The sequence below is a fragment of the Varanus komodoensis genome, unplaced genomic scaffold, assembly GCF_004798865.1.
Source record: "Varanus komodoensis strain SLA01 unplaced genomic scaffold, ASM479886v1 scaffold2, whole genome shotgun sequence".
NCBI lineage: Eukaryota > Metazoa > Chordata > Lepidosauria > Squamata > Varanidae > Varanus > Varanus komodoensis.
In genome coordinates this window covers 19,120,834-19,137,439 of record NW_025335568.1, presented here as the reverse complement: position 1 = coordinate 19,137,439, position 16,606 = coordinate 19,120,834, and the positions used below count along the sequence as shown (strand labels likewise).

The 16,606-nt window shown below is 39.0% G+C and overlaps 1 protein-coding gene across 5 annotated transcripts; it reads left to right on the top strand.

Annotated features, from left to right (window-relative positions):
* Positions 1–2,929: 2,929 nt before the first annotated feature.
* Positions 2,930–15,861, top strand: TRMT10A (tRNA methyltransferase 10A). 5 transcript variants are annotated; one of them, XM_044429294.1, is made up of 9 exons: positions 3,237–3,407; positions 5,835–6,135; positions 6,861–7,135; positions 8,063–8,225; positions 9,306–9,377; positions 9,716–9,790; positions 10,863–11,012; positions 12,700–12,805; positions 14,450–15,861. In XM_044429294.1, the coding sequence occupies exons 3-9, from the start codon at positions 6,936–6,938 to the stop codon at positions 14,599–14,601; spliced, it is 918 nt and encodes a 305-aa protein (XP_044285229.1). In that variant the 5' UTR covers positions 3,237–3,407; positions 5,835–6,135; positions 6,861–6,935; the 3' UTR covers positions 14,602–15,861. The 5 variants fall into 5 exon arrangements, with proteins under 5 accessions (XP_044285232.1, XP_044285233.1, XP_044285229.1 ...); XM_044429297.1 differs by lacking the exons at positions 3,237–3,407; positions 5,835–6,135 and adding an exon at positions 2,930–2,988; XM_044429293.1 differs by lacking the exon at positions 5,835–6,135.
* Positions 15,862–16,606: the final 745 nt, after the last annotated feature.

The window sequence follows — 16,606 nt, the reverse complement described above, 5'->3', positions numbered from 1 at the left end:
GAACAACCAACCAAGCATGCTTTGAAACTTTATCTCTTTGTCTGCAGCGCTTTATTTCTCTCTCTGAACTCTCTCACACCAATTGTCGAGCCGGATCTCGACATTCTTTAGGACTGGCCGGACTACCACCTCCTTTAAAGGGGCAGGTACCCGGCCGTCTCTTAAAGAGGCGTTGACCACCTCCAGGATCCAGGTCCTAATCCCGTCCTTGGCTTTCTTAAGTAGCCAAGATGGGCATGGGTCTAGTAAGCAAGTGGTAGGACGTATTTGTCCAAGCACCTTGTCCACATCATCAGGCCGCAACAACTGAAATTCATCCATTAATTGTGGACTCGACGGCGTCGATGGCAACTCCCCAGTGAAATCTGATTCAATAGCAGAGTCAAGCTCGTGGCGAATCTGAGTGATTTTCTCCCTAAAATGCTTGGCAAAGTCGTCACAGCGGGCCTTCGAGGGTGGCACCAGATCTTTCTTCGGGCCCAGATATAACAGCCCCTGCACCACCCAAAAGAGCTCCGCCGGACGACATTGTGAGGAGGCAATGGAAACGGAGAAGAATTTCTTCTTCGCCATCCTCACCGCCACAGCATAGGCCCGATAATGGGCTCTCAAGTGTGTTCAATCAGAATCACCCCGTAATCTCCTCCACCTACGCTCTAGACGTCTCCCAACCTGCTTCATCGCCCGTAATTCAGGAGTATACCAAAGAGATGAACGGGCTATGCCAGGTGGGAAAGGACACTTGGGAGCGATCGTGTCTATAGCCCTGGTCATCTCCTCATTCCACAGTTCAACCAGGGCATCAACAGGATCACCATCCTTGTCAACTGGAAAATCCCCCAGAGCTTCCAGGAATCCATCAGGATCCATCTGGCTCCGGGGGCGGACCGATACAATCGGGTCCGCACCCTTGCAGAGGGAAAGGCCGCTCTCGAGCTCAAATGTTATGAGGAAGTGATCTGACCATGACAAGGGCGTCATGTTTGGTACTTCCCATATGGTTTGCCACTGTAAGAAACTGGTTGCTCAACAAAAAAGACTCTGATCTGATCCCACAGGATTCTTGTATCTCTGTGTGTGTGTGTGTGTGTGTGTGTGTTTAAAATTTAAACATTCTGTATATCAGGGCCATAAGACTTTGAGAGATAGGCTTAATCATTCCTTTAGGGCACTTTTCTGATTTAATTCACTTTCTGAAGCTGTTATTTTCTTTATGGGAGGAAAAAAGACAAGCATGATACAGTAGCCAACTCCACTTCAATACTGTCAAAACTTAGCTGGAAATCACTTTTCAGGGTCTCAAATGGAAATCTTTTCTCTGACTTGGAATCTCAGACCCTTTGATTGAAGTCGTTAAAGCTGGAATTCAGAAAGTCATATATACTATCTGCAAATTGTTTTTCTGTTCTTTACATGTGCACACAGACAATATGATTGCCAGGAAACTATGGAAGGCCTTTTACAAGGTGCCATCACAAGCATCTCTGCTTGACAATAGCAAAATACAGTAATTTGTTACTCTTTCATGATGCCTAACATTAGCTGCTAGAAGCAACTGTTTCACAGCCTAATAGGGGCTGCCTGTGAATACATTCCGTTATCATGGAAGATATTTTTCCTCCATTAATTTATGTTAATATTTTGTTAAAGTAATGTAAGCCTTTGTATGACCACAATCAAACTGTTGGGAACAAATGATGCCCCTCTTATTTGTTGTTTGACTGTGAAAAAGACAGGCAGCACCAGCAAAAAATTTAATATAAAAAAGACTTTTTATTGCAGGTGCACACTAGCAAGAGAAAGCGAGACCATCTCCAGCCAAGACCAATTCCCACAGTCATCATAAATAGTGAATTTCTACATTAGCATTTTGCAATGATTAGTAACTGAAAATGTCATAGCATAAAACCTTTTTGTGTCTCTCTGGTAGAGCACTAAGTATCTGACCCCTGTTGTTTGGTCATCAGGAAATTTTTGGTTTTTTTAACATCTCACAGCATCATGCCCGTCCTATTTAACTGAACTGGAATCCCATTTAAGCTAATCAGAGGAATTTTAAACTGTTTTAGGGTGCAATTCTATGCATGTTTAGACAGAAAAATACATCAGCACAGAGTTCTGCCATGATAGGCTATTGCAATCCCTCATTTTCCCCTGGCAATGTGGTTAATTAATTTAGGATGGACTTCTATGCATATTTAAAACGATGAAAAAGCACTCCAACTCCCAGCATACCCAAGGCAGCATGGTTAAATAGGGCATGCTGGGAGTTGTACAACTTTTTTTCTGTCTAAACAAAGGATTACACCTATATTTTTGGCATTTTTCAGCCACCTCTCAAAATACAATTATTTCGCACAAGTAGAAGACACAAAACCAAATTTAAAACAAACACCGCATTACTTTTTATAGAATAATGTAGCAGAAAGAGCAACGTATACCATCCGCTCATTTTATCCATAGGTTGCATTGATTTCAACGACTCCAGCCATGTCCACTGCATTCCATTCATTCCATTGTTGGCCGAGGAATGCTAGTCAGTGTGAGGCCGTTTTCTGTTTACACAGGATGTTCCTTGGTGGCAATCAACGCGAAGCAGGGCCAGGGTGGTTTGAAAAAGTCAGCCTTGTCTTATCCGTATTAATGCAATACGTTTCTTGTGCCAACCGAAAAGACGTGCGGGGTATGCCTGCATGCATTTTTTTTAAACAAAAGAACCTGGTTTCCGCAAAAGCCGGGCTACACAGCCCCGTGATCGAAGTAAACAGTAATCTCCAAAGCAATAACCACAAGGGCACGAAGCGCCAGGTTCAGCTTAGCCACGAGGAGAGGAGAGGAGAGGAGAGAAGAAGAGAGGAAAGGAAAGGGTGTGGGGCTGCGTCAGTCACGCGCGCCGGTCGCTGCCAGTGACGTATGCAAAAAAGGACTCCCGCGACAGAAGGAAGTTCGTCGGCGGCAGTTGGAGCTCGTGCGCGCGCAGAGGCGTAGGTAAGTGAGGGCGTGGCGGGGGGGGGGGGTCGGGTCTCGAGCCTTGCCTTGCAAAGGGCAGCAAGCTGTTTTTCCGCACCCTCCTCTCCCCGCTTTCTGTCAGAACACAGTGAGACGGTCTTTCCTTGCAGCGTTGGCGGCAATGGATCAAGCTTCCAGAGGGCGGAATCCTGTGCATGTCTAGACCGGGGGGGGGGGGCCTACAGTTCCCAGCATGCCCCTGCAACGCGGCTGGGGCATGATGGGCGTGTTCCTCTTCTGGCTAGACATGCATAGCAGTGCGTCCTGAAGCTTTTAGGAGATGCGCCTCTCGCCGCCTTTCTGTGGCGGTAGGGATAGCGTAGCCAAATGTGAGTTTGAAAAGTTTGGAGCGTTCACAAATCAGTCGTTCATTCTATAAATAAATAAATCCTTTGCTGGTAAGTTGCTGCGTAGGCAGCCGAGGGCGTTCTTTGTCACTTCAGAGGCTTGATGAACGTGTGGCATTGTTTTCCAAGCTAGGGCCGAATTTGGCAGATGCAAGACAAATGGGGATATGGCAGGATGTACTGAGAAAAGCAAAAAGGAATCGTAAGCGGGCCAACTGGAAAATAATAGGAACTACAAAGCCAACGGACGTGACAGGGCCGCATTGAAATCAATGCAAGCTGCCATGAGAGGGATGGTGTTTATTCCACTTTCTGTTAGGTTGATTGAAATGAAATAATTTTATCTTCTTAAATCTGATTTTATATGTGCTGTACCAGAAAAAAATGTGTTTTGAAAGGTAGCGTCAAAGTCTCAAAAATAAAAGTATACTTCTATGTAGACAAAAAAAAAAAAAAAGACTTCCAATGTCCAGCATGTTTTAGTTCTGGACTATGCTGGGAATTGTAGGACCCGCTTTGGCTTAAGCACACAGAGAATTGCATCATAAATGAATTCATGGCATGGACAAGGAGAAATGATAAAGAATAGCAGTGGCTGATTACAGCACAACTGGATGGCCCCAGGGCTGGACTGCACAACCTGTCTTGGATGACAGATTTGTAGTTACAGATTCTTCCAGGATATGCCATTCCATTCTTTGAGCCATCAGTTTCTTTGTAGGTGCTGTCATTTTAGCATCTCAAGTCTGTAACTGTACCTTCTTATCATTTGGCCATGTCAATGTGTACGGTATGATTTATTCACAATACTTGTAATATGCATTTCAAATAGAAATATTTTTCAAAGTGGAATGCAAAATGTAATATTAACATCAAACATCAAGTATGGAAATAATACAACAGAAAGAGCAAATAAAATTTAACCATCTCATTTCTTTCTATCCCTGTAGCCTATTACATTTCCTCTCAGGAGTTATTTTTTATTTACTTATAGTGTACACTGAATTCGGTGGAGCCCAGTCATGTTAGGTGGTATTCAGTGCTTCCTAAATGCATGCAGATAGTGTTCAGTTATTCTTCATTAACTTGTTTGCCTTGTTGGCTGTTTATTTTAGTATATCCCAGTTCTGACCAACAAAGACTTAGATCAAGATGAATTTTGTTAATCTTTTATAAGGACAGTCCTGCAAGATTAGATTTGAAAACAAAACAAAGCTATGTTTTTAAAACATTTCATTCTTCAGCTGTTACCACTTAAGTCCTAAACATGTTAATTCAGAGAAATACACTGTACGTAAACACCCTTGAAATCAGTAGAACATCCTGTGACTAATTTATGCCCTGTTGATATCAACTAGACTTCAATATGACCAGTTTTGGAGGATTTGGGCCATTGAACAGGGAGTAAGAAAATCTCATGGAATTTCCCATGGAATTTCAAGGCTATACTATGTAGTCACATTTTACTTTTACTACTTTGATTTTCATTCTGCTTTTTGAGCTAAAGTTCTTATAGTTCACATTTTCTGAAATTCATAAAAATTGAAGAGGTGAACCTTTATGGAGATGTCAGGTATCTTACAGGTACATTTAGCTCTGCTAAAGCATTGGAAAATAAAAATCCTCTTTTGTTCTTTGTGTTGGTCAGATCTGGTGTGGATGCTAATGCTGCACACTTACTCATTTATTCTACAGTTTTTGTATACCAGTAGGTTGTTGTTGTTGTTAGTCGTGAAGTCGTGTCCTACCCATCACAACTCCATGGACAACATTCCCCCAGGCCTTCCTGTCCTCCACCATCCCCTGGAGTCCATCTAAGCTCACACTGACTGCTTCAGTGACTCCATCTAGCCACCCCATTCTCTGCTGTCCTCTTCTTCAGTAGGTACTTTAACCCTAAACCTGAAAGCTATTTTCACACTCCCCTTTTAAATAGGAGTAACTGTAAATATTTATGCGCATCTTCAAAAAGAAAATGGTCTTTAGCAAGCCAATCACCACAGATCTGTGTGAGTGTAGTCTATGTTTATAGAGAGGATTAATATAACAGCAGTTAGTGAGCTTATAGCTTATCCTATTGTAATGTCTCAGATCTTTTTGTTAGCTTATTATATAACATGTTCCAGTTTTATTTTCTTGTAAAAGTTATTAAGAGCACAGCCCTGTGCATTTTAGACAGAAAAAAAACCCTACTACTCTTGGTATGCCCCAGGCAGGAAAAAATCCTAGAATTCCCAATATGCCCCAGACAGAAAAGGTTGTTTTTTTCTGTCTAGACATGCATGGCATTGTGTCCTTACTTTCTGCTTTCCTCCTAAATGTTCTGCTTCCTCTGACAGTCATTCAAATACTCTTCTTCTCTAAAGGGATGGAGTCAAATGGGTCACTTCTAAACTGGTTATTTCTTTTGTTTAAAGCATGGAGGAAATTATTGTTTATTTATAAATTTTATTTTCCATCTTTTTTTCTTTTTTAAAGAATTTGAAGTGGCTTACATCGTTCTCTTTCTGATGGCAATCTTATCTCCACAACACCACCCTGTGAGGTAGATTGGGCTGAGGATCTGAGACTGGCCCAAAGTCACCAACTTGGCTCCATGACTGAACAGGGACTAGAACCCAGATAACCTGAGTCCCAGTACTGCGTTCTTAACCCGTATCCCACACTGGCTCACAAGCTTGGATAAACTAGCTCTCCTCTTTGTCTTACTGCTGGGATCAGTACATTAATGTAAAGTTGCAAGAGTCAGGCTTCGCTGGTTAAGGAATTTCTCTCCCAGGTGACCCAGCTGGTCCCAAGCCAGCCTTATTTTACCCAACCGTTTGGGACTCGTTGACTAATTTGTTTGATTTATTTGCTTGGTTATTGCTTAACCACTTCATCTCTCCCTCCCTCTTTAGAAAAGCATCTGCCATATTCAAACTGAAGTTTGTATGACATAAAATACAAAAGAATGTGCAATGTACCTATGCATATGACCTCAAATGCTTCCCTAAGAAGTCTTCTAGCTCAGGATATCTCATAATTTGGTTTGTTTAAAGTGTCAAATCAGTTGCCTCTTGCCTTGAACTTGTACAAACTATTGTTCTTGCTAATTTGCCATTATACCCTATTAATTCTAGCAATACCCTAATGTCTGGTATTATTTTGTCTTTCTTGACCTTTTTCACGCTACGGGTCATGTGATAATGTGATTAGGCATATGCGCAAATATTTGCACAGATACCATTGATTTTGATTCAGATAGCAGTTTCCTCACTCCTGCTACAAATATTGCTGGGAAAGGGAATTCACTGGGGTACCTGCAGAGCAGTACAGTTTAGACCTTTGGGACTGTATGTTGTATACCCTGCTTTAAGGCTTAATATAAAAATTAATTTTGGAGTAGGAGCATCAGTGTTTTGTATTTCCTGTTGAGCAGTTGAGTGAGATTATAGCTTTAACTGATAACAATTTTTTGGTATACTTACCTTAACAACATTAAATATTCTGTTTTGTATCCAGCATTAGAGCTAGAAGTTGTACGAAGTATCAATACCATCATTTGTTGCACCTTGAGAAAAGAACCTAGTAAGATTCATGTCATCAGAAATGCCATCAGAAAATCTTATGGCAACCAAGGTTACTGATGTAGGCGGAACTGTGAAATGCAACATTGATCCAATAGAAAACCAAATGTCAGCATTGGAGAAGATGGAAAATATTGAAACTATGTCAAAGAGGCAAAGAAAGAAGCTAATGAAACAGAAACAATGGGAAGAACAAAGAGATTTGCGCAAGTATGGCATGCTTCTTGCAATAAGGGTGGGTTTTATGTGTTGTTGATTCAATTTATAACCCCCCCCCCAGGTTAGAGTGTGTATGAATGGGGACAAGATTGTGCATGGGAGATGAAGCATTGCCCAACCTGCCTCCTGCAACGTCTTTCTAAAGCCCCAGCCCACTGCCACATGCTGCTTCTAAGAGGTAAAAAGGCTGTACACCCTGGACATGTTGTTATGATCTTCCAAGAAAACCAGCTGCCAAAAAAAGTGATACAAGCGTACCTATTAATCCTCCCATGATCTTGGTTAGGCTAAAAGGGTGCACTTACTTCTTGACAGCTGACTGGCAAAAAGTTTACAAAGTAACGCTATATGTAAGAGATTGATGAAGTGTTTGAAGAGTGGGTGACTTAAAACTCAAGAATGCAACTGAAATTGTGTTAATCATGTGGAATAGAAATCCAAGCTTAGGGAAAATACATGCATGATTTTCTTCTTCCATGTTTGAATGTTGAGAGATAAGAAAGGCTAAAGCATGATAAACAAGTTACTAAGTATAATAAGTATATAAGAAATCTGCTGGATTTTTGAGTTTAATCTTTTACTAGGAACCATCAGGTGGGAAAACCACTTACGCACTCACTTGTTTTATTACTTGTTTTATTTTTTACTGTTCAGTGCTCTAAAATCTCCATATCAAAAAATGGAGAAATATATAAATTGTGTAAATAAAGAAAGACATCTTCCCTTTGAACAACCATTATAACTTTCCAAAGTTTAGGGTGTTGGGCAAGGTGAAACATAATCTCAAACATCCACAAAATTTCACATCTCCACATCTTTAAAATCATGTAAACTAGTTACTGTATTTCTATTTACTGCAATCTCTTTTAATATATACTATCTCATTATATAATAACATTAAAAATTGCAATCCTTCAGGCAGAAACGAAAAGAAAAGCGCTTGAAGAGAAAACTGGAACGCCAGTCTCAGGTGGAATTGAGCAATGAAGGAAGTGTAAGGAAGCGTATACGCAGAAGTATTGTTCCTAGTACTCTTCGCCTTATTATAGACTGCAGTTTTGACAATTTAATGGAATTAAAGGTAAATGGAAGTAGTCTTTTTGGAAGCATTTTATTTGGATTGCTTTATTTTTATTTTTTTACTAGCAAGTTAAAAATACTCAAAGTAATACTGAATCAATTTAATTGATATAAAAAGTATTCAGGAAGTGGTTGTTCAGCTTTTGCTAATGCCTATACTAATATATAGTGTTTAGCTATGTAGACTGTACTAATGCTATATAATATGACAACAAAAGTTAAAAATAATATAGAATCTGTCTATTTTCAGTAATGCGAGCAACACAGAACACTAATACTTGGCAATCATGACTAATATTCAGTAGGCATGGGGATCTCCCCCCATTAGGATTGTACATGTAACTTATTCTAGGAATAGAATTTTTCATTCCTGGATAACGTTCTGGGTTTAAAAATAGATAGGATATGAAAATAGGGGGTAAAGATATTTATTTTAATGATAAAAAGACTTGCATTACTGTTATAGAAACATAGGGAGCTACCTTTTACAAGTCATACCATTTATCCTTCTAGCTCAATATTGTCTACTCTGAACTGCAGCAGTACCCCAGGGTTTCATGTTAAGAGTTGTTCCAAGCCCTCCCTGGCAATGGGAGGGGTCAAATGGGACCTTCTTTACATGAAGTTTTTGCTCTGCCATTGGGCTGCAGCTCCTCCAGCTTCCAGTTGAAACTGGGTCAGGGTTGTAATGCTGTACACTCTCAAAGTTTCATTAATTTCAGTGAGACTTTCATGTAAGCATGCATTGGATTGCAGTGAAGATAGTTCTTTCAAACTGGCTTATAGATTTGGTTTTAATTATGATTTTCCACATGACAGGTTCATGGATATGTGATAAGTAAGGGCTCGATAAGTGAAATCTTTATGCTGGGCAGGGTAGCCATTACAATTGTAGTGTTTATATAGTTTCTATATTGTGACTTAACGTATCTCCCAAAAGTAAATATACTGTTCAAAAATAATCTTTACTGGTTAAAAGCTTCCTTTCTCTCTCTTTAGCATCTCTCTGAATCTCTTGCTTAAAGCATTTTGTGGTGCTTTCTCTGAAGGACAATATAAAAACAAATTGTGTTGTATACAGGATGTCAAGAAACTTCATAAGCAGATTCAGAGATGCTACGCCGAAAATCGCAAAGCACTTCATCCTGTACAGGTATGCTGGAGCAATACAACCTTAATAGACAACAGTGACAAAGTTTGACAGTATTTTTGTCATTTGCATTATTAACATTTTGTATCTGGAAAATAGCATAACAGTGTTTATATGCCTAAAAATAAGGTGCCAAGGTGTTAGTAGCAGTGTTTATGCCTGCAGATTATCTTGGGGAAAAATATTTTTAATATATAAAATCCTTTGAACTGATTCTAAGCAAACACCTGGTTAATATTAACTAGAATAATGAAAGCACATTTGAATATCTTTAAAAGAGCAGGTGCTTGCGTATGTTTTATGTCAGCAATTGTGCACATTTTCCTTTTTGTCTGTCATAGTTTTACTTGACCAGCCATGGAGGACAGCTGATGGACAATATGAATGAATCTGACAAAGGATGGATAAACTGGAAGGTAAAAGTAATTTTTAAAAATGACAAACAATTGTCACAATTGATCTGAAATCTGACAAATGATCTGAAATTCATTTGTATTATGTTTTATATTATTTTATTTATGTAAGCCGTCCTGAGGCCTTCATGACAGAACGGCATATAAATATTCTAAATAAATAAATAAAAATTGCCATGGAAACATTTCCTGCATTGTTTTGGGTTCTTGTTTATTGTAATAAAAATGAACAGCAGAGGCTTTCTGTTGTTGTTCACAACTCTGGAAATGCTGCATAATATTGCCAAGCCACCTTACAGTTGCCTCATCAGATTGTTTTGCTAAATTTTTAACCTGCTTCTCTGTGTGACTACTTCATCTTCAGTCAGCTAAGCACTGATAAGACAATTACTGGGTGAAAAAATAACTTCATGTATGGTGGGTTTTCTAAATGATAAACAAAAGTTTGATGTACTTGAAGAAGAAAATTGTATTAAGATTCCAAGGTGGATTAGATCGTTTACAAAAGGAGCTCAGTACAGCTTTTCATACTACAGAATCAAAAAGTTTTGTTGCTTTGGAGGCTGCTGTTCAACCACATTCAATGTTTGAATTCCAGGTTGGTTTGGATAGGCTTTTTGACCAGGATGTGACTAGGTTCAAAGGAACAGTGAAGAAGTTGTGGTCTACAGATGATTTTTGAAATAGATTGCCTTTTCCCTCAGAGTCAGAGATAGAAATTCCACCTTGTCTTCTGATTAGAGCCAATATGATATAGTGAATACATAGCTGAACCTGAAAAGATGTATTCAGATCCCAGTTTATTCATGAAGCTGTTGCTGGATTGTATAATTAATTGATTCTCGGCATCACCTAAGCTACAGGTGGTTGGAAGGATTAAACAGGATAAAGTCATGTATTAACCATATCTATAGTTTAATTCTGGTCCTCTGAGTAAAAAAAAAAAAAAGTGTAGCTAAGGACTTAGTTAAGAATTAAGCAGTTAATTAAGCATGCATGAAATATGTGCTTAAGTCAGTTCAAACTTTTTGCATTCTTAATTATTAATATTTTTCCTGTACTTAATGTCTTGAAGGATATCAACATTAAATCAGAGCATTTTACTGAATTGATGAAGAAAGAAGACCTTGTGTACCTTACATCAGACTCTCCTGAAGTCCTGAATGAACTCGATGAGTCCAAAGCCTATATCATTGGGGGCCTGGTGGATCACAATCATCACAAGGTAGATAAGTAATCTTATCTTCAATCATTTGTCTTCTAATTGGGAAAGAAATCTCACTAAATTAAGTGAGACTTACATTTAAAGCATACACAGAATTGGGCAACATGATAATTTTAAGCTGTTGTTCTGCACTATAAATTCTATAAGCAGGATGCTGTTGTCCTGAACATCTCTAGTAAAATCTACTGAAGTGCTGGATCTCCAGCCTCCATGTTACTTGCTTTGAAATGAAATAGCCAGCATTCTGTCAGTTCTCCTTTGGATTTCTGCAGAGACAAGCTTCTCCCCATTTTTGTCTGTTTTGTTCATTAGCCAGTCACTTCAGTCTGCTCACTTAGAATGAAATGGTTTGCAACAATGATTGTATTTGGAGAGGCAGAGACAGCATACCAAAAGTAGATGAGCTAAGAAAGATAGATCTGTGTCTCCATTCCTTGTGGTATGAGAGGAGGGAAAAAGATAAGTTTCCAACAAATTTCATTTTCCAGATAAATCTTTTTCTGCACATGAGGACAGAAAAAGAAAAAGTGAAATATTGGGAAAGCAGAGAGAGGTGTTAAAAACACAGGCTGGTATGTAATGAAGTTCTTAAAATGTGTTTAAATACCTTTGCAGTAGGGCTTATGAAGAAGCTCGGGTGAAGTATGTATGTTTTCAGTGATAGCTTGTTTTTCCCACCATAACACCATTCCATATAAGAATTTGATAATACAGTATTCACTGCTCAAGCTGCAGTATGGTCCCAGTGTCAGAAATATATCTGTGGCTGCCAGAACTATTAAAAGACCATCCTCTGTGATTGTTATTTTTAATCATGTTATTTGTAATATTGATAGTAACTAACCCGGGGTAGACTCCCAAATAATGTAGGCCCTGATCAAAGTGCTTACAGCATAAATAGACAAGCTGAACACAGGCTTAAGAGAAAATGTCAAGAATGTGCAAATAGGGCAAGCTGCTGAATGGTTGGTATATTTATTCTTGCCATCCATCCATCTCCTCCTCTTTTCCTTTAGAAAGCAGAGTGGCTTGCCCGGAGCTCCCAGTGGCCTGCTACCCAAGCAACATCTTGTTAGCCTCACCAGGGCCAGTTTTTAAAACCTTTGTTGTGCAATTGTTTAATAACTATACCTTTGTGTATCTTCGTTTTAAAACTTTTCTGTACAAGTAGCTGATTCTATGCATTTATTATTATAGATGAATTTGGGAACATTGAGGGGAAGAGTACGCTTAATAGAGGCAGCAGTTAGAAGCCAACATAAAATGGATTTGGTTCAAGTAATTTATTAGTGTGCACACAAAATATTTTCAGGGAAACACATATTTAACATGGAATGAGAAATTGCTTATACTCTATCCAGTCTCACTTGTTTGGGGTAATGACTAGTTTGGTTTATATTATAAAAGAATTAGAGGACTATTTCGAGTTACTGGGTCAATTACACATATTTGGCACTTAGATTCGGCTTGTTCTTAGCCTTTTAGGTTATAGTTCTGAAACATTTTACTTAATTGAAATCAGCTATAAACATGTGGTCCAAAAGCAGTATGAAATGTCTTTAGGTTCTGTGATAGGATATTTTATATGCGTACAAATGCTGTAAAGTTTAGGGAGAAGTAAAAACTTCCTGGCAACATGTAAGCACCGGTGAATTGGTTACTTTTTCCCTATGTGTCTTGCTTACAGGGAATAACATATCAAAGAGCACAGGAGCAGGGTATAAGTCATGCACAGCTTCCACTAGGAATCTTTGTGAAAATGAACAGCAGGAAGGTTCTCGCAGTCAATCACGGTAAGGAAGAAGTTGGAAAAAAAAAGCCTGGCACCATTGTTCTATTCTTTTCGGTGCCAGGCAAACCTCATTGGGGAGCGAATTCCATAGTCAGGGTGCCACTGCTGAAAAGGCCCCTGCAGAATTCTGCACTCCTAAATATTAGGGAGCAGGAAAGCCAAGTCTCATGCTGCTTTCTTATCTTGACAGTGGGTGCATTCACACATCATACTAGCACACCCTGACAATAACCCAAGGTAGGGTGGTTGTTCTGCCATCGCCCACAGTGTGCCCAGAAAACAATCTTGTTCACCACAGGTATTGTGGTCCCTCCTTCCTTCTTAATTCTCCTGTGGCTATTCCAGGGTGGACTGAATTGTCTCCCCACCCCCTGCTGCACACAAATTGTTTTGACCTCATTGTGGCTTTTCCCCCCTTTTTCCTCCTCCCCACCCCAATTGTGAAAACTGGTTATCAAGCCAGCTTTTATGATCTAAGTTTTGACAGCTACAGACATCCCTTTCTGTAGCACCAGCAGCACCTTGGAAGGGCCGCCCATGGTTGTCTGGCATTTGTTTAAATGCTTCATCCTTTTTTGCATATATTTACAGTTTGTTTTTAATTTTAGTTTTAATTGTGGAGCACATCCACAATGGCACAGGTATAGGAGTAATGGGGAGCCTTGGGAGGGCAGAGTGCAGGGGTGTGCTTGCCAGCAAAGTCCAATAGGTAGAATCTGGGGTATTCCCCCATGGGGGCAGCAGACAATTTTCATTAAATCTAACAGTTGTGGATATGTTAATGGTATTATGTTTTATGTTGTTTTAAATGATTGTACACCATTCTGAGAACTTTGCTAAATAACGGTCTGTAAAAGCTTTAAATAGATAGATAGCAAGCTGTCAAATTAACAAAAGGTGCTAGTGATCTAAGCTTATGAAAAGGGGTTGCACATTGTTCACTCCTTTCACAGCAAGATCTTTGAAGGGCAGGTTGGAACTAATATGTCCCAAGGATACCTTCAGTTTCCTAGAATCTACCGCTTCAGGAGCATGTAATAATACAAACTAGCCTATTTAAGCTTTGGCAACTATAAAGCTCCATATTTTTCAAGTGGATTTAGAGTTTTTACAAATTGCTAGGGAATTATACAGGAATATACAGTGCAGTGTGTGTGTTTATAGCTTTGGTTATGTTTGATAACTGGCTTTTCCAATCTGAAGAAAAAATATTTAAAGGGAAAAGGAACCGCGGCACACCTAAAATAGGGAGAGGAGGAAGTCAGTGCCAAGTGCCACCTGGGCCCTTGGGAAGAGCTGGCACTGGCACTTGCCTGAATGTGACATGATAAGAGCAGTAGGGATTTTGTGTCATAGCATAGTAGTTGATTCCTTGTATCCACCATGTGATTGGTTGCCCAGGTTTGGATAGGATGACAACCCAGGTTGTCAATGGGTTCTTTGCTGGGGTGGTTTGTTGTGCAAACCCAGTCAGTGATTAGATATGCTATACATCACGTATTGGTTTAAATATTTAACTTTATTATGTATGGTTAATTATCTTTGTTAGATAGTTGTGAGATATACTAAAATCTCATAAGTTAAGTTAGTTTCTGTTAAACATTTTCAATTTTTTAAAGAACTTGTGATCTTCTTTTGGTTGCAGTATTTGAAATCATTCTTGCATACTTGGAAAAGAAGGACTGGGAAGAAGCGTTTTTCACTGTCTTGCCACAACGGAAAGGAGCCAAACCACTAAATGAGACAACTGATACCTCCACATGCAAGCCACAGGAGTTGGAAACTGGTTCAAGATGACATCTCAGATAGTGTCTAAGCTCCAGCAGATGGGAATTTTTGTAAAAAGTTCATGGTTGGCATTGGGTGAAAGCTGGATCAGTACACAAGAATGCTATACAGTTCTTGTGGTGTGAAGAAAGGGTTGGTGCATAGCTTACTTGCTGGTTTACATTGCCAGATCTGCACTATATATTCTAAAATACTTGACTTACAGTGAACAAAAGTGCAGTTGAACAGGTCTTTATGTTTCCCAAGGAAGCTGATATTTATTTGCCATTGTTAATGTTCAGTATTTGCAAGAAGGCAAGTTTATAGCCTGAAGGTGTTGATGACTTATTTTTCATTTTCATTTTCTTTCCTTTCCTCTCTGCTACTGTCAAATCTCTGCTGCTCTGTATTTTATGTATTTTTTGTACTGTTTGGAAGCTTTCTTCACCGAATGCCTGATAAATACAAACTGGAATTATAACATTGATTTTAAGAGAGGAGAGAGGAAACATTTCTGTTTTGAGTGCTCTCTAGTTTTTATCTTAATTCTTGTGGGTCAACACTGAAATTAATTCTAAGGATTTCTTTAGAAGGATGTGCAAAGTTTGTTTCTGTAGTTTAGCTTCCTGATCTAAGAAAATAACTGTGAGAACAGGAGCCCACACTGCAGCTTCTTAACATACCAGTGTTGCCCAGATGCTGTAGCATATGCTTCTCCAATATGACTTTTCAGGTTACCTTTACAGTGAGGGAAGGAACTGTGGTATAGCAATTCTTACGTTGCAAACATCATGCGAGAAAATGCCCTAAATTCCAGGGCAGCGTGGATAAAAATATTATAGAAGAAAGTTTTTGTTATACCTTTTAGAAGGTAAGGGCTGTGCTTTCATTTTCTCTTGTGCGTTGAACTTGGGTCAAACTTCAGTAAGTTTAGAAGGATGTTTCCAGTCAGGAATATAGTGCTGCAGGGCCAGATTCAAACATAGAACTGCATCTTCAGAGAGCTTCAGTTGTCAGGGGTTCACAATTATTGTACATTTCTCTGTATTACAAGTTCTTGACACTCTGCTGAATTTCAAAGGGCTTAACTTTGGCTACATTGTAACTGCAGGGCAAAAAGCTGGCCAAATGAAATATTATGGACCATATACTGTTATAATAGAGTTGAATAGTAGTGTTTTGTTTCACTTAAATTATTTAAGCATGTGTTAATTTTAGAAGCGCAAAGAAATGTACTGTACTAACTCCTCTGTTGGCAAATAAAATAAAACAGTTATCTTGAGCAGCAAACCTAGTTGTTAGAACCATAATATCAAACGTGATAAATTTTCAAATTTAGTAAACTTTTGCATCATCTTCATATTTCGTTTCCTCCCTGAAATAAAAATCCACTGTGGTGAGTATCATTAACTTTTCAAAGTATTCCCTTTTCTGGAACTTTATAAAGAAGCATCATCAGGAAATGACACTGATTTTTTTTTCAATTCAAATTGTTCATGAATGACAAGATAGTGGGGTATGCATAAATAATAAGGCAGAGGAATGAAACAAAACACATTGGATTCATCCCTGAAATAACTAGAAATATAGTGCTAGAACTGGAAGGAGACTTTTAGGCCATCTTGTCCATCCCCTGCTCAAAGCAAGAGCTCGAGAGCATCCCCAACAGGTGGTTGTCCAGCTTCTCTTTGAAGATCACCAGCAAACTAGCAGCAGCATCTCTCTGAGTAATTGGTTCTGTTCTCAACTACTCTTACCAGTAAAAGGTTGTTCCTGATGCTCTGTTGAAATCTTAACCTCTTCTAAATTAGGGCTGTTTGATCTCATCCTTCCTTCAGACTTTTTTCCCAGGTTGAAATATACTCAGTTCCTTCAATGTTACTTTACAGGACTTGTTCCTGTATTGAAGACCATCTTCTGAACCCATTCCTATTTGACTATATCATTTTTAAAGTTCAATGACAAGAACTATACTTCTTCCCTTTCTAGTAGTTTAATAATTCTACAGTAAGATAGCCCTTAAAGAAAGTTGTTC

Bases quoted from the DNA above. Each gene is read 5' to 3' on its own strand.
- TRMT10A (XM_044429297.1), top strand. From the start codon at position 6,936: ATGTCATCAGAAATGCCATCAGAAAATCTTATGGCAACCAAGGTTACT. The intron at 7,136-8,062 runs GTATGGCATGCT...GCAATCCTTCAG, and splicing joins GAACAAAGAGATTTGCGCAA to GCAGAAACGAAAAGAAAAGC. The intron at 12,806-14,449 runs GTAAGGAAGAAG...TTTTGGTTGCAG, and splicing joins GGTTCTCGCAGTCAATCACG to TATTTGAAATCATTCTTGCA.